Here is a 10,963-nt window from a genome sequence, read left to right on the forward strand (position 1 = left end):
AATTTAAATTGCTATGGGCACACCGCTTTGATTCTGAGGCTCATTCAGTTTTGATGCATGCCGTTGAATGAGAGAATGGCACAGAAAATGTGTGCCGGGGACTTTTTCTTCTAACAGGTGACTGGTTTTGTTCATTAAGCATCTCCTGCTTTCCTCACTATGATAATTCAGCCTGCATTATACTGTGCTAATCAGTTAACCAAGAGAAAAGGTGGCATGGTATAACCCTATCTCTTCAGATCCCAGAATCTAAGAGGGTCGATACCTGGATGGAAAAACGCCAAGGAAGGCTCGACAGAGAAAGGCAATGGCAAACCACCCTTGCTTCTCACGCCTTGAAAGCCCCTTGCTGGGGTCACCATAAATCAGCTGCAACTTGATAGCACTTGTATGCATAACCAATCAACTGATGAATTGATTTAATTGATGGATAACCAACTAAATTGGATAATTGACTGGTAATCAGCTTTATTGATGGATGATCATCTAAGACTTCACTGGCCAGTGAACAGCTTTTAAAAATAAAATGTCTTCCATAGGACACACCCAGCCCTATGTAGGCCTCGTGTGTCTATTCTCAAATTTAGACCAAGGCAGCTTAGGATCCAGTTTAGCATCCCTGAGTCCCTTAACCTGTTCTGTTGACATTCCAGGACTGAACTGAGAAAAGCCAGGCTCGTTTTATGTATCATTCCTGGCCAGTTTGGAATCTTCCTTTGCGGAGAGATCATGGCTGAATGTTAAGGCACCTGGTTATGTTGGAGAAGGTTTTCGATTTAATCCCCAGCATCTCCAGTTTTTTAAAAAAAAATCTCAGGTAGATGGAAAAATATTTCTCCACCTGAGTCCCTGGAGAGTTGTTGCCAACCTGAAGAGACGAGACCATGCTAGGTGGACCAATGGACACTACCAGGACAAGGCAATTTCAAATATACCAGGAGAGATGATACCTGTGGTGGTTCACAAAGAGCCACATTTGCAGTTACTGTGATGGAACAATTTGACTTTCAGACCCAGTCCTGGGCCTGGGACCCTTCTTGGAAGGTGCTATTCTGCTTCCTGCCACTAGGTAGTGCTGCCACCACCTGCTCAGTTTAGGGAGCCCAGCTGAGAGGAACAGGACTCTCAATCCCCCTTTCCAGTTCTGAGGCCTGGCCTCAAGGTCCTCTGCTAGTGCTACCCAGCACCTGGTTACCCCAGAGGCCAGTCCTTCTTTGGGAGACCCCTGGAGAATTGGTACCACTACCAACTGCGTGCCTCCCCCCTTCCCAGGACTCCCCTCTTACAGTAGTGTGGTCTAAGACAGTTGGGGAACCATGTGGCCCAGAGCCTTACTGCCAGCATTCAAAATAGTAAAATGTGTATTAAAAAGAGAAAAAGGTTACAAGCATCCTTTTAGCTCACCCAACACACGATCAGTGCCAGAAGATCAAATAGAAGTTGATTTTAGAAAAAGAAGAAGAAGAAGAAGAAGAAGAAGAAGAAGAAGAAGAAGAAGAAGAAGAAGAAGAAGATGATGATGATGATATTGGATTTATATCCCGCCCTCCACTCCAAAGAGTCTCAGAGCGGCTCACAATCTCCTTTACCTTCCTCCCCCACAACAAACACCCTGTGAGGTGGGTGGGGCTGGAGAGGGCTCTCACAGCAGCTGCCCTTTCAAGGACAACTTCTGCCAGAGCTATGGCTGACCCAAGGCCATTCCAGCAGGTGCAAGTGGAGGGGTGGGGAATCAAACCCGGTTCTCCCAGATAAGAGTCCAGACACTTAACCACTACACCAAACTGGCTTTTAATCACATTCCTCCTCTCCCTGGTGTAAAAACATGCCCTATGAGTTGTTGGAAGTACAGCAAGCAATCCTAAGCTTAGTTAAATTACCAACTGTTGTAAGGATACCTCATTGCCAATTTGGGGTAGTGGTTAAGTGTGCTGACTCTTATCTGGGTTTGATTCCCCACTCCTCCAAGGCTGAAATGGCCTTGGGTCAGCCATAGCTATCGCAGGAGTTGTCCTCGAAAGGGCAGCTGCTGTGAGAGCCCTCTAAGCCCCACCCACCTCACAGGGTGTCTGTTGGGGGTGGGAAGGTAAAGGAGATTGTAAGCTGCTCTGAGACTCTGATTCAGAGAGAAGGGCGGGGTATAAATCTGCAATTCTTCTTCCTGCATCTAGCTAGGCCCAGCAACATGGTCTGTCAATATGGCCACTGGCTGCTGATGACCAGAGCATAGCAGTCTGTCCTCTTCCAAGGCCCAGCTCTAAGCGACCCTCCCTCCTGGAACTTCTGACCCCACCCACTTTACAGCACTCTCCGCCCTTTGTTACCTGGTCTGCCCAGGTCCCAAAGGCATCCTGTGATCCTCACTCATGCTCCTGGTGCCACACTGGGGAGCAGTGTCCAGAAGAGCTACAGGTGGCAGGTCAAAAAGTTATATGTGGCTCCTGAGCCACTTGAGTGAGTATCACTGCCTCATAGAGTATGTTCTTTGTATATGAAAGATTTGACACCACAGATCTGCTGCTTTAAGGTTGTAAGAGCTGAGGACCTTTTTCTGCTTGAGAGCTGTTGCTGATTAGGATAGACCAAGGGTGGCCAAACTGCGGCTTGGGAGCCACATGTGGCTCTTTCTCACATATTGTGTGGCTCTTGACGCCCCCCCCCACCTCACCATCGGCCAGCTAGGGCAGGGGTGGCCAACGGTAGCTCTCCAGATGTTTTTTGCCTAAAACTCCTATCAGCCCCAGCCATTGGCCATGCTGGCTGGGGCTGATGGGAGTTGTATGCAAAAAACATCTGGAGAGCTACCATTGGCCACCCCTGAGCTAGGAGAAGCCATTTCTCTTTTTAAATCACTTCTCTAAGCCAATCCAGCCAGAGGCTTGGTGAATGCATTTAAAGTTAAAGTTGCTTTATTACCACTCCTCCCCCATCTATTTGCCTGTCTGCCTTCCTTTCTTGTGGCTTTCAGACAACTGATGTTCATGTCTTGTGGCTTACAAACATCTGACATTTATTCTATCTGGTTCTTACATTAAGGAAGTTTGGCCACTCCTGGGATAGATAGTGCTGATCTATATGGGCCAATGATTAAGTGTAAAGCATATTTGTGTGTACTGCCTGTTAGCCCCTGGGGCTGATGTTTCAAACATGACTACATGAAGCTGCTTTATACTGAACCAGACTATTGATCCACCAAGGTCAGTATTGTCAACTCAGACTGGCAGCAGCTCTCAAAAGTCTCAGGTAGAAATCTTTCACATCACCTGTCATTTGATTTTTTTTTTTTAACCGGAGATGCTGGGGATTGAACCTGGGACCTTCTGCATGCCAAATAAGTGTTCTATACTTGAGTCATGACCTCTTCCTTCACTCACACCTATTCCTTTTTGTGCTTAAGGAGGTACAATGAGGCAGATGATCCTAAGTTCCTCCCCAGGCAAAAGACCCAGACCCTCATGCTCTTGATTCAAGACCCAGAGTCTCTGATTCACATTTCTAAAAGGCTGCTTTGCTTTTCATCTAGAGAGAAAGACAATGAGCCGCGAACCCGGCACAGCGACACTGAACCGACCCGCGCCCGTCGTCGCTCCCGAAGCTATTCCCCCATCCGAAAGAGAAGGCGCGACTCTCCCAGCTTTATGGAGCCCAGAAGGATCACGAGGTAAAACATTAGAACCAAGACCAGGTAATTCAGATTGCTCCCCTCAAAAAACGGGAGAAAATTCAGATGAAGAGAATTTCAGGCGCATCCCTTTCATTAATGCTGCAAACCTTTCCTTTTCCATCTATTCTCAAGGTTCTTCCTGGAGAAACTTCAAGCGGAGCCCATAGCTGCCGGGGTCGGGTTACCATGGTAACCTTCCCTCCCATCAGGACCCCGCTGTGTCTCCTTGAATCCGCCACTCTGTGAGGCTTTGTGGAGCTATATTTCATTTGTCTCTCTCTGTCTATGTCAGTCTCACTAACTAATGGCTCTGTGGCGATATGGGTCAGAGAAGGAGGCAAGGGTGTCTTTGGAGGGGCTGTAGTGAGATTCTGGCTGGTGGCACTGGATGGTAGGGAGACTCTGTTAAAGAGATTTTGGTTGGGCACCAAATCACAGGTGGCTTGATGATGGCAAAGGAGGCCCTCCCTCCTCTCTTAGAAATCTCCATCACCCATCATTCTGATTTTTCATAAATCTTCACCTTCATATTTCACTAATGTAATTTTAACCAAATGCAGACGGAGGAGACAAGGCCAGCAGTCTCCATGCAGGGCACCAGGGCTTTTTTGTAGCAGGAACTCCTTTGCATATTAGGACACACAGCTCGGATGTAGCCAATCCTCCAAGAGCTTACAGGGCTCTTAGTACAGGGCCTACAGTAAGCTCTTGGAGGATTGGCTACATCAGGAGTATGTGGACTAATGCGGAGAGGAGTTCCTGTTTTTTTAAAAAAAAAAACTTTCAGGGCACACTCCCACACTAAGTACAGGTTTCTCTGATGGACTCTGACACACCTTCTGGTAAAAGAGAGTAGGGGTGTAGGTGTAAGTGCAATTTGAAGGAGATTACTTCCTTCTAAATCCATTGAAGTCAGGAGTGGTGGACTCTGCACCATCAAGTTTATGGAGTTTACTTCCTTCTCAGTCCCAGTGGAAGCTGGGCTCAGGTAGCTGGCTCAAGGTTAACTCAGCCTTCCATCCTTCCAAGGTCAGCAAAATGAGTACTCAGCTTGCTGGGGGGAAAGTGTAGATGACGGGGGAAGGCAATTGCAAACCACTCCATAACAAAAAGCCTGCCGTGAAAACGTGATGTGATGTCACCCCATGGGTCAGTAATGACTCAGCACTTACACAGGGGACTACCTTCACCTTCTTCTTCCTTCTAAATCCATTGAAGTCAATGGGTTTGAGGGAAAGCGGAGGACTGTGCCATCAAATTGCAGCAGCCTTACAGCAACCCCGAGGGGGTTTCAAGGCAAGAGACGAGCAGAAGTGGTTTGCCATTGCCTGCCTCTGCACGGCGACCCTGGGCTTCCTTCCTGGTCTCCCATCCAAGTAACAACCAGAGTCAATCCTGCTTAGCTTCTGCAATCTGACAAAATCAGGATGTAAAATGATTTAAGATTGTACTGCCAGGAAGCAGCAGGATTTGAGGGGGAGGGCGTTGGGGGGGGGTGCTTTGAGGGCAAATCTTGCTCTCTAACTAACCCCTAATTTCTGTTTTCCTGCAGCTGCAGTTCTACAGTGTCTCAAGCACAAACACAACTGCTATTAACCCTTTCACGTCCTGTTGTTTTAGCTGGCTAATCCAGGACTAACGGCTTGAAGGGCGGCAGCGTTGGCACTGAGGAGGGAAGCTGGGGTGGCTTGTGAAGGAATCCACGCAGACTGATCCAGCCTGCACATAGTGTCCATCCAGATTTTACAAGTTTTTCCCATTTGGATCATATTCTCACCTGCTCCAGAAAAGCGCAAACCCGTTGGAGCGGAACGATTCAAATTCAACCTGCCGAGTAAAAAAGATGTTATTTGGAATGTGTAGGAAGGCTCCAGTTTTTATCACCAAAAGTTAAGGTTTGGCAACAGACCTTCCAAAAATGTGAGTTTTTAAATTTGCTGAAGCAAACATTTTGTTATATGTGAGGATTTTCTTTCCACCTGAATATCGAGTGGTATAGAATTGGCAAAATTCTCTTTTCACTCATGAAGTGAAAGAGTATGAGTGGCATGCAATTGGCTCAATCTTTAATTTTTTGTGCAGAATCTTTAATTTTCTGGCAGAACAGACATAGCCTTGAAAGTAACGGTGTTCTTTATTCAAGGTACACATTTAGGTCCAGATGAAGATCTTAACTTCATCCATTATCCCTTCCCAATTTTGTTTTACATTATACACGCGCGCGCCTTTTGCCTCCTGTAGGCTCATTTTCACCCTCAGTGCCAAAGCCAAAGCCCCCATATCAAAATCCATTGAAAATCCCACCACTGCCACCAGGTGCTAACTGAGCTTCTCTTTCTGCCTACAGTGCCCGCAAGCGTCCGATCCCCTACTACCGGCCCAGCCCGTCATCCTCCAGCTCGCTGAGCAGCTATTCCTACAGCCGTAGCCGCAGCTACGACAGCTACAGCCACAGCCGCAGCCGGACGCGCAGCCATAGCCGCAGCCCGAGCTACAACAGCTGCAGCAGCTCGGAGAGCACCGGCTTTTGAGCCCCAACATCTGGGTTGCTGGAGAATCTGGGCTTCACCCTCTCCCCAACCCAGTCTCTTCCCCAGGCATGCCCTACTTAAATCCAGGGTTCCTAGGCCCATCCAACACCAGTCTCTTTGTCCCTTCTCCGTCTCATCCAGAGTCTTCTCAATGTGTCTCTGGAGAGGCTGGATGTCTCCCACCAGTGAGGGCAGGGGAGTAGCTGGTCCAACCTTGGAATCAGGAAATCCACAGGAAGGGCCCAACAGGGAAGAAACTGCAGAGTTACCCATGAAAGGAACACCGCGTCATAGGAGAAGCAAAAACTCTGCTTGTAAGCGCACGTTCTTGGCGAATATCAGTGAAGAGTCATCACAAGACATTCCCAAAAAGGACATGGGGATCTAGCTGATAAATGCAGGGGGAGAGGCACAATTTCTCCCCCTAATTTCTACTGGCAAAAAGTTAGGGAGGGATTCTGGGGTGGAAACACATGTATGGGTGGGATGAGACACACAGAGCAAATGAACAAACTTAGACTCTTATCACAGAACTGGACTCTTGGAAAGAAAAGATTATCCTCTTGGGTTCCCTCCCCTCCTTTCCTGAACAAACAGCTCACAGAAGGTACTTCCTTGGGCATTCATTATTATTTATTTATTTGATTATTTATTTATTTGACTCCAGCACTGCCTGGGGAAACCCATGTTTAATTTATTTTGACGCTGAAAGGAAGTTGGGGCTCTGTGCGTGTGTATATTTTCATGGGAAGAAATCATGCAACTAAGTTGCTAGGCTGAGGTTGGGGTATATAGAGTATGAAGGATAGATGGAAACAAGGAAGGAGGGAGGGAAGGAAGGGGAGGAAGATGATTGCTGGAAAGATGCCGATTCCGTCCTGAGCAGACACCATCTCTCAGTGTCCTGGAAAGGATCACAGCTCGGTGCTGAAGCACATGATTTGCACATAGGTGCAAACAGAGAATCCAGAGCTATTTGTCCGATCTCACACACTTGTCCGATCTCACGAACAGAGAATCCAGAGCCACTTGTCCGATCTCAGCACAGACTGTCAGATATTGGAAATCGAGCCCATTTTGGAAGTGAGGCAGCCTGGTAGACACGAGACAGCTCTTTTTATCCACCTCAATCTACACATCCTTTCTGTGACCTGGTCTTGAACAGAGGGTCATCATCTCTACTTTGAAGGGTCCTCTGGAGTCAACCAGCCCCAAATGCAGACTGCCCTGCAGACAGGTCGCACCACCTAGGTCCTTGCTGTCGTATGGGAGAGCACATCTGTTTCTCTTGCATTTAAGGTCAACCAGTAGAGCAAGTGAAAAGGCCACTGGGCATGCAGAGGAGCCATCCCCAAGAGCATCTGGGGTGCAGTTCACTTGGTGTTGACCTTCCTACCAGCAGGATGGTGCCAGTAACAGCAGAGCTGGGCTGTGGCTGTGGGGCACTTGCCATGTTTGTCCGAGAGAGAGAGAGAAAGAGAGAAATTATGGGTTGGTAACCTGAGGTGGACTTTGCAAGCCCAAGAACTCACCAACTATCCATCTTAAGAGGTCCAAATGTGCAACGGCTACCAATATCCAATGCAAGGATGCTGATAATAAAAGCATGTGTTCTGGTGCCTTGGCATAACATATAGCAGAAGCAGATTTTGCAGAGCAAGGATATCTGGAGAGTGGGAAGGCAAGACAGTCAAACGTTGTTCACCAAGGAAGACAGAATCAACTGTGGGTTCCATGGCTTCTTTGGAAGCGGACCTTCATCAACAGGTCCATCCGCAATCCATGAGGGTGAGATGAAAAAAGCAGTTCTTCAGGCTCTGCTTCTGAGCACCACACCCACGGACCTTGGATTCATACCAAGCAATACAATACATAAGACTTTGGGGAGGGTGTAGAAGAGCTGGAAAGCATTGACACAATGGCAGCTGTATTTCCTGTTATCCGTTTGAGTGTGGATGCTTGAAAATGTTCTCCAGAGCCGCATCAGCATATTGTTGGATACTGAATTACTGCTGTGCTATAGCAGGCATTCACAACTGGATTCTCCTGTGCAGACAAGCCAATCCAGTTATGAATAGTCACTATAGCACAACTACCGCATAATGTCCGGTGATGACTGGGTGCAGCCCAGGTTTAAAGCAACATTCTAATTCTTTGTTGGGAGGGTAATGTTTGATGCTCACTGGCAATATAAAGATTTTGGTAGACCTGGAGGAGAGATTTAAAAAAAAAATTTTTTTAATTTTGGACCTTCTGAATGTAAAGCAAAAAGAAATCAGTTTGGGGCATTCGGAGAGTTTTTCTTTTCTTCTCCTTTCCCTCCTCCTCCTGAAGCAGAGGTTCGAAATGGCCCCACGTCTCCTGCTCTTGGTTTTGTTTCAAACGACACACAGAGAAAGACTGGTGGGGTCAGGGGTCAAATCCAAGCTGAGGCTGGTTTGGCCAAAATTGAGTCAGGAAAACCACTGAATCTGGAAGCCGGCAGCTGTCAGGCAATCATTGGAAAGTTCTGTTTTTGTTGGTCAGGCAAGAGCAGAAGGTCAGGCTGCTATTTTTTTTTCTTTTTTGTATCCAGAAATGTCATACTGTTAAAGTGACCTCTTCTGTTAAAGAACAACACCTTCATTGGTGCCCTGCTCTTTACATTTCTGCTGGCTGCCCTGTGTCCCTGAGAGCTATGATCAAAACGAGGGCCAGTCCCAGATCTGACACCTCTAAGAAAGAAGCCTTCCTGTGTCACCATGAGTGAACTACCTCCTTATACATGCCCACATGTGCACTCAAGCACACCTTCAAGGAAAGAGGAGCGGGGCAGAGCTCTTCTGCTCTCCTTTAAGCCTCACCAGGGTCCCTAGGGCTCCACAGGAGCTAAAGGGTCAGGAAGAAGTGTGGAAGCGAGAGATTCCTACTGGTGTGGGGGGAGAAGATATAGTCGATTGTAAGCCGCTCTGAGTCTCTGATTCAGAAAGAAGGGTGGGGTATAAATCTGCAGTCTTCTTCTTCTCCTACTAGATGCCATTCCCAGCGACAAATGGAGAGGTTGCCCTGGTGACATCTCAGGGGCCTGTGGAGCACATCTTCCATTCCAGGTGGGCCTGGATGGGCAAAACAGCTCCAAACAGTGGTGCATCCTTTGCCACGCCAAGTCCTGTGGCAGATGCTCCCCATACCAACCCTTGGCAAAGGCCCTTGTCCAAATAAATTCTTTCCAATTTATCCAGACCCCATCATGGCACTGGTCTGCTTCCCAACAGCTGCTCGGCACAGGACTTCTGTCTTCAAGGAAAGCGCCTTCCCCAAAGTTTGCAAGGTGGGGTTTCCCTGGTCCCTGCAGAGACCCCCTGCCCTCTTTCTCCAGCTCATTAGAGATTCTGCCCCTTCTCCAAAGCAGTGACAAACAGGGAATGATGATGCATCAGGGAAAAATGTCTAGTCTTCCTAGCATCCTTTCATAGTCTCTGCAAGAGGTAGCAACCTGGAACAAATATTCTGTAGAGGAATCTTTCCAGTAATTCTCTCTCTCTCTCTCTCTCTCTCTCTCTCTCTCTCTCTCTCTCTCTCTCTCTCTCTCTCTCTCTCTCTCTGGATTGTGAGTAAAACTGTAGATTCAGTGAGCTGGTTCAATTATAATAAAATATACATTATATATTGTAACAGACTCTCCCACTTCCCCTCTATGACATATGGTTTCTGCTTTTCAAAACATTAAACCTCCAAAGTTTCCATGGTCCAGAAACAATTTGGTATACTTTATGTTCAGGCCTTTGACCACTTCCCCAGAAATCTGACCCGTTACAACCAGGGCTTTTGTTTGTTTTTGGCAGGAGTGCACAGGAGCCAAGCTCCGCCTGGCAAGCTGGGGAAGGGATCTTTCAATGCCTCCCCAATGACTTCAGCCTTCCCCAGTGTGCCCACTGCAGCAGGCATGTGGGGGAAGGCATAGGGGAGCTCCTGCTGGGTTTTTTCTACAAAAAAAAGCCCTGGTTATGTTTGGTTTTTTAAATGAGGTATATCTGCAACTCAAAAAGGTTCATTTCTTGAATGTTGATGAGTAAGAGGAATAAGAATTCTGCTTCATAGGACCACACCCTCTGCACTTCTGTATGAGCCTCTGATCTGCTCATGGCTCTTGGGTAAAAGATGATGGGCTCAGAGCAATAGCACATGCAGAGATGCAACGGAATGCCTCCTCTTTGGAGACTGAATCCTCATAGTCTCTCTCTTCCCATTTGAGGAGCTTCTGAATGCTCCAATCACACCTGTTTCAGAGACACGGCAGAATTACACCTTCCGCCATGTCAGAGTCTGATCGGAAGTCCAGTCCAGAACAGTGACTTTTGCATCAGGTTTGACTGAATGATGTAGATTACATGGGACAAGAAAATGCAGCAGAGTTCCTCAGTAAAAATGTGATTTAGGTCACAGCAAGAACATGGGGCCTTCTGCACCAGTTTCCTCATGGACATTAATTAATTAATTAGTCCTCTTGGCAAAAAAAAAACCTACCTAATGGTTTATTTTATTCATTTGACCAAATTTATACCTGCCTTTCTGCCCTCACAAGGACCACCAAGGCAGCTACTGTGTTAAAACATAAGATAAGAGAAGCCATGTTGGATCAGGCCAATGGCCCATCCAGTCCAACTCTCTGTGTCACACAGTGGCCAAAAACCCCAGGTGCCATCAAGAGGTCCGTCAGTGGGGCCAGGACACTAGAAGCCCTCCCAGTGTCCTGACCTCACTGATGAATAAATATACATAACAAAAC

General features: G+C 47.3%; 1 protein-coding gene across 2 annotated transcripts in view; it reads left to right on the forward strand.

The window, feature by feature from the left end:
- The window catches only part of SRRM3 (serine/arginine repetitive matrix 3), a 102,142-nt gene extending 94,958 nt beyond the window's left edge, over window positions 1-7,184 (forward strand). The window contains exons 14-15 of one of the 2 annotated variants that reach the window (XM_060259429.1): window positions 3,524-3,661; window positions 6,012-7,184. In XM_060259429.1, the coding sequence (XP_060115412.1) occupies window positions 3,524-3,661; window positions 6,012-6,195 (322 nt within the window). In that variant the 3' untranslated portion in view covers window positions 6,196-7,184. Of the gene's footprint in view, window positions 1-3,523; window positions 3,662-3,796; window positions 4,063-6,011 lie in introns of those variants that run through there. The other variant, XM_060259430.1, reaches the window with a different exon arrangement.
- Window positions 7,185-10,963: the final 3,779 nt, after the last annotated feature.

This window comes from Heteronotia binoei, chromosome 18 (assembly GCF_032191835.1).
Source record: "Heteronotia binoei isolate CCM8104 ecotype False Entrance Well chromosome 18, APGP_CSIRO_Hbin_v1, whole genome shotgun sequence".
NCBI lineage: Eukaryota > Metazoa > Chordata > Lepidosauria > Squamata > Gekkonidae > Heteronotia > Heteronotia binoei.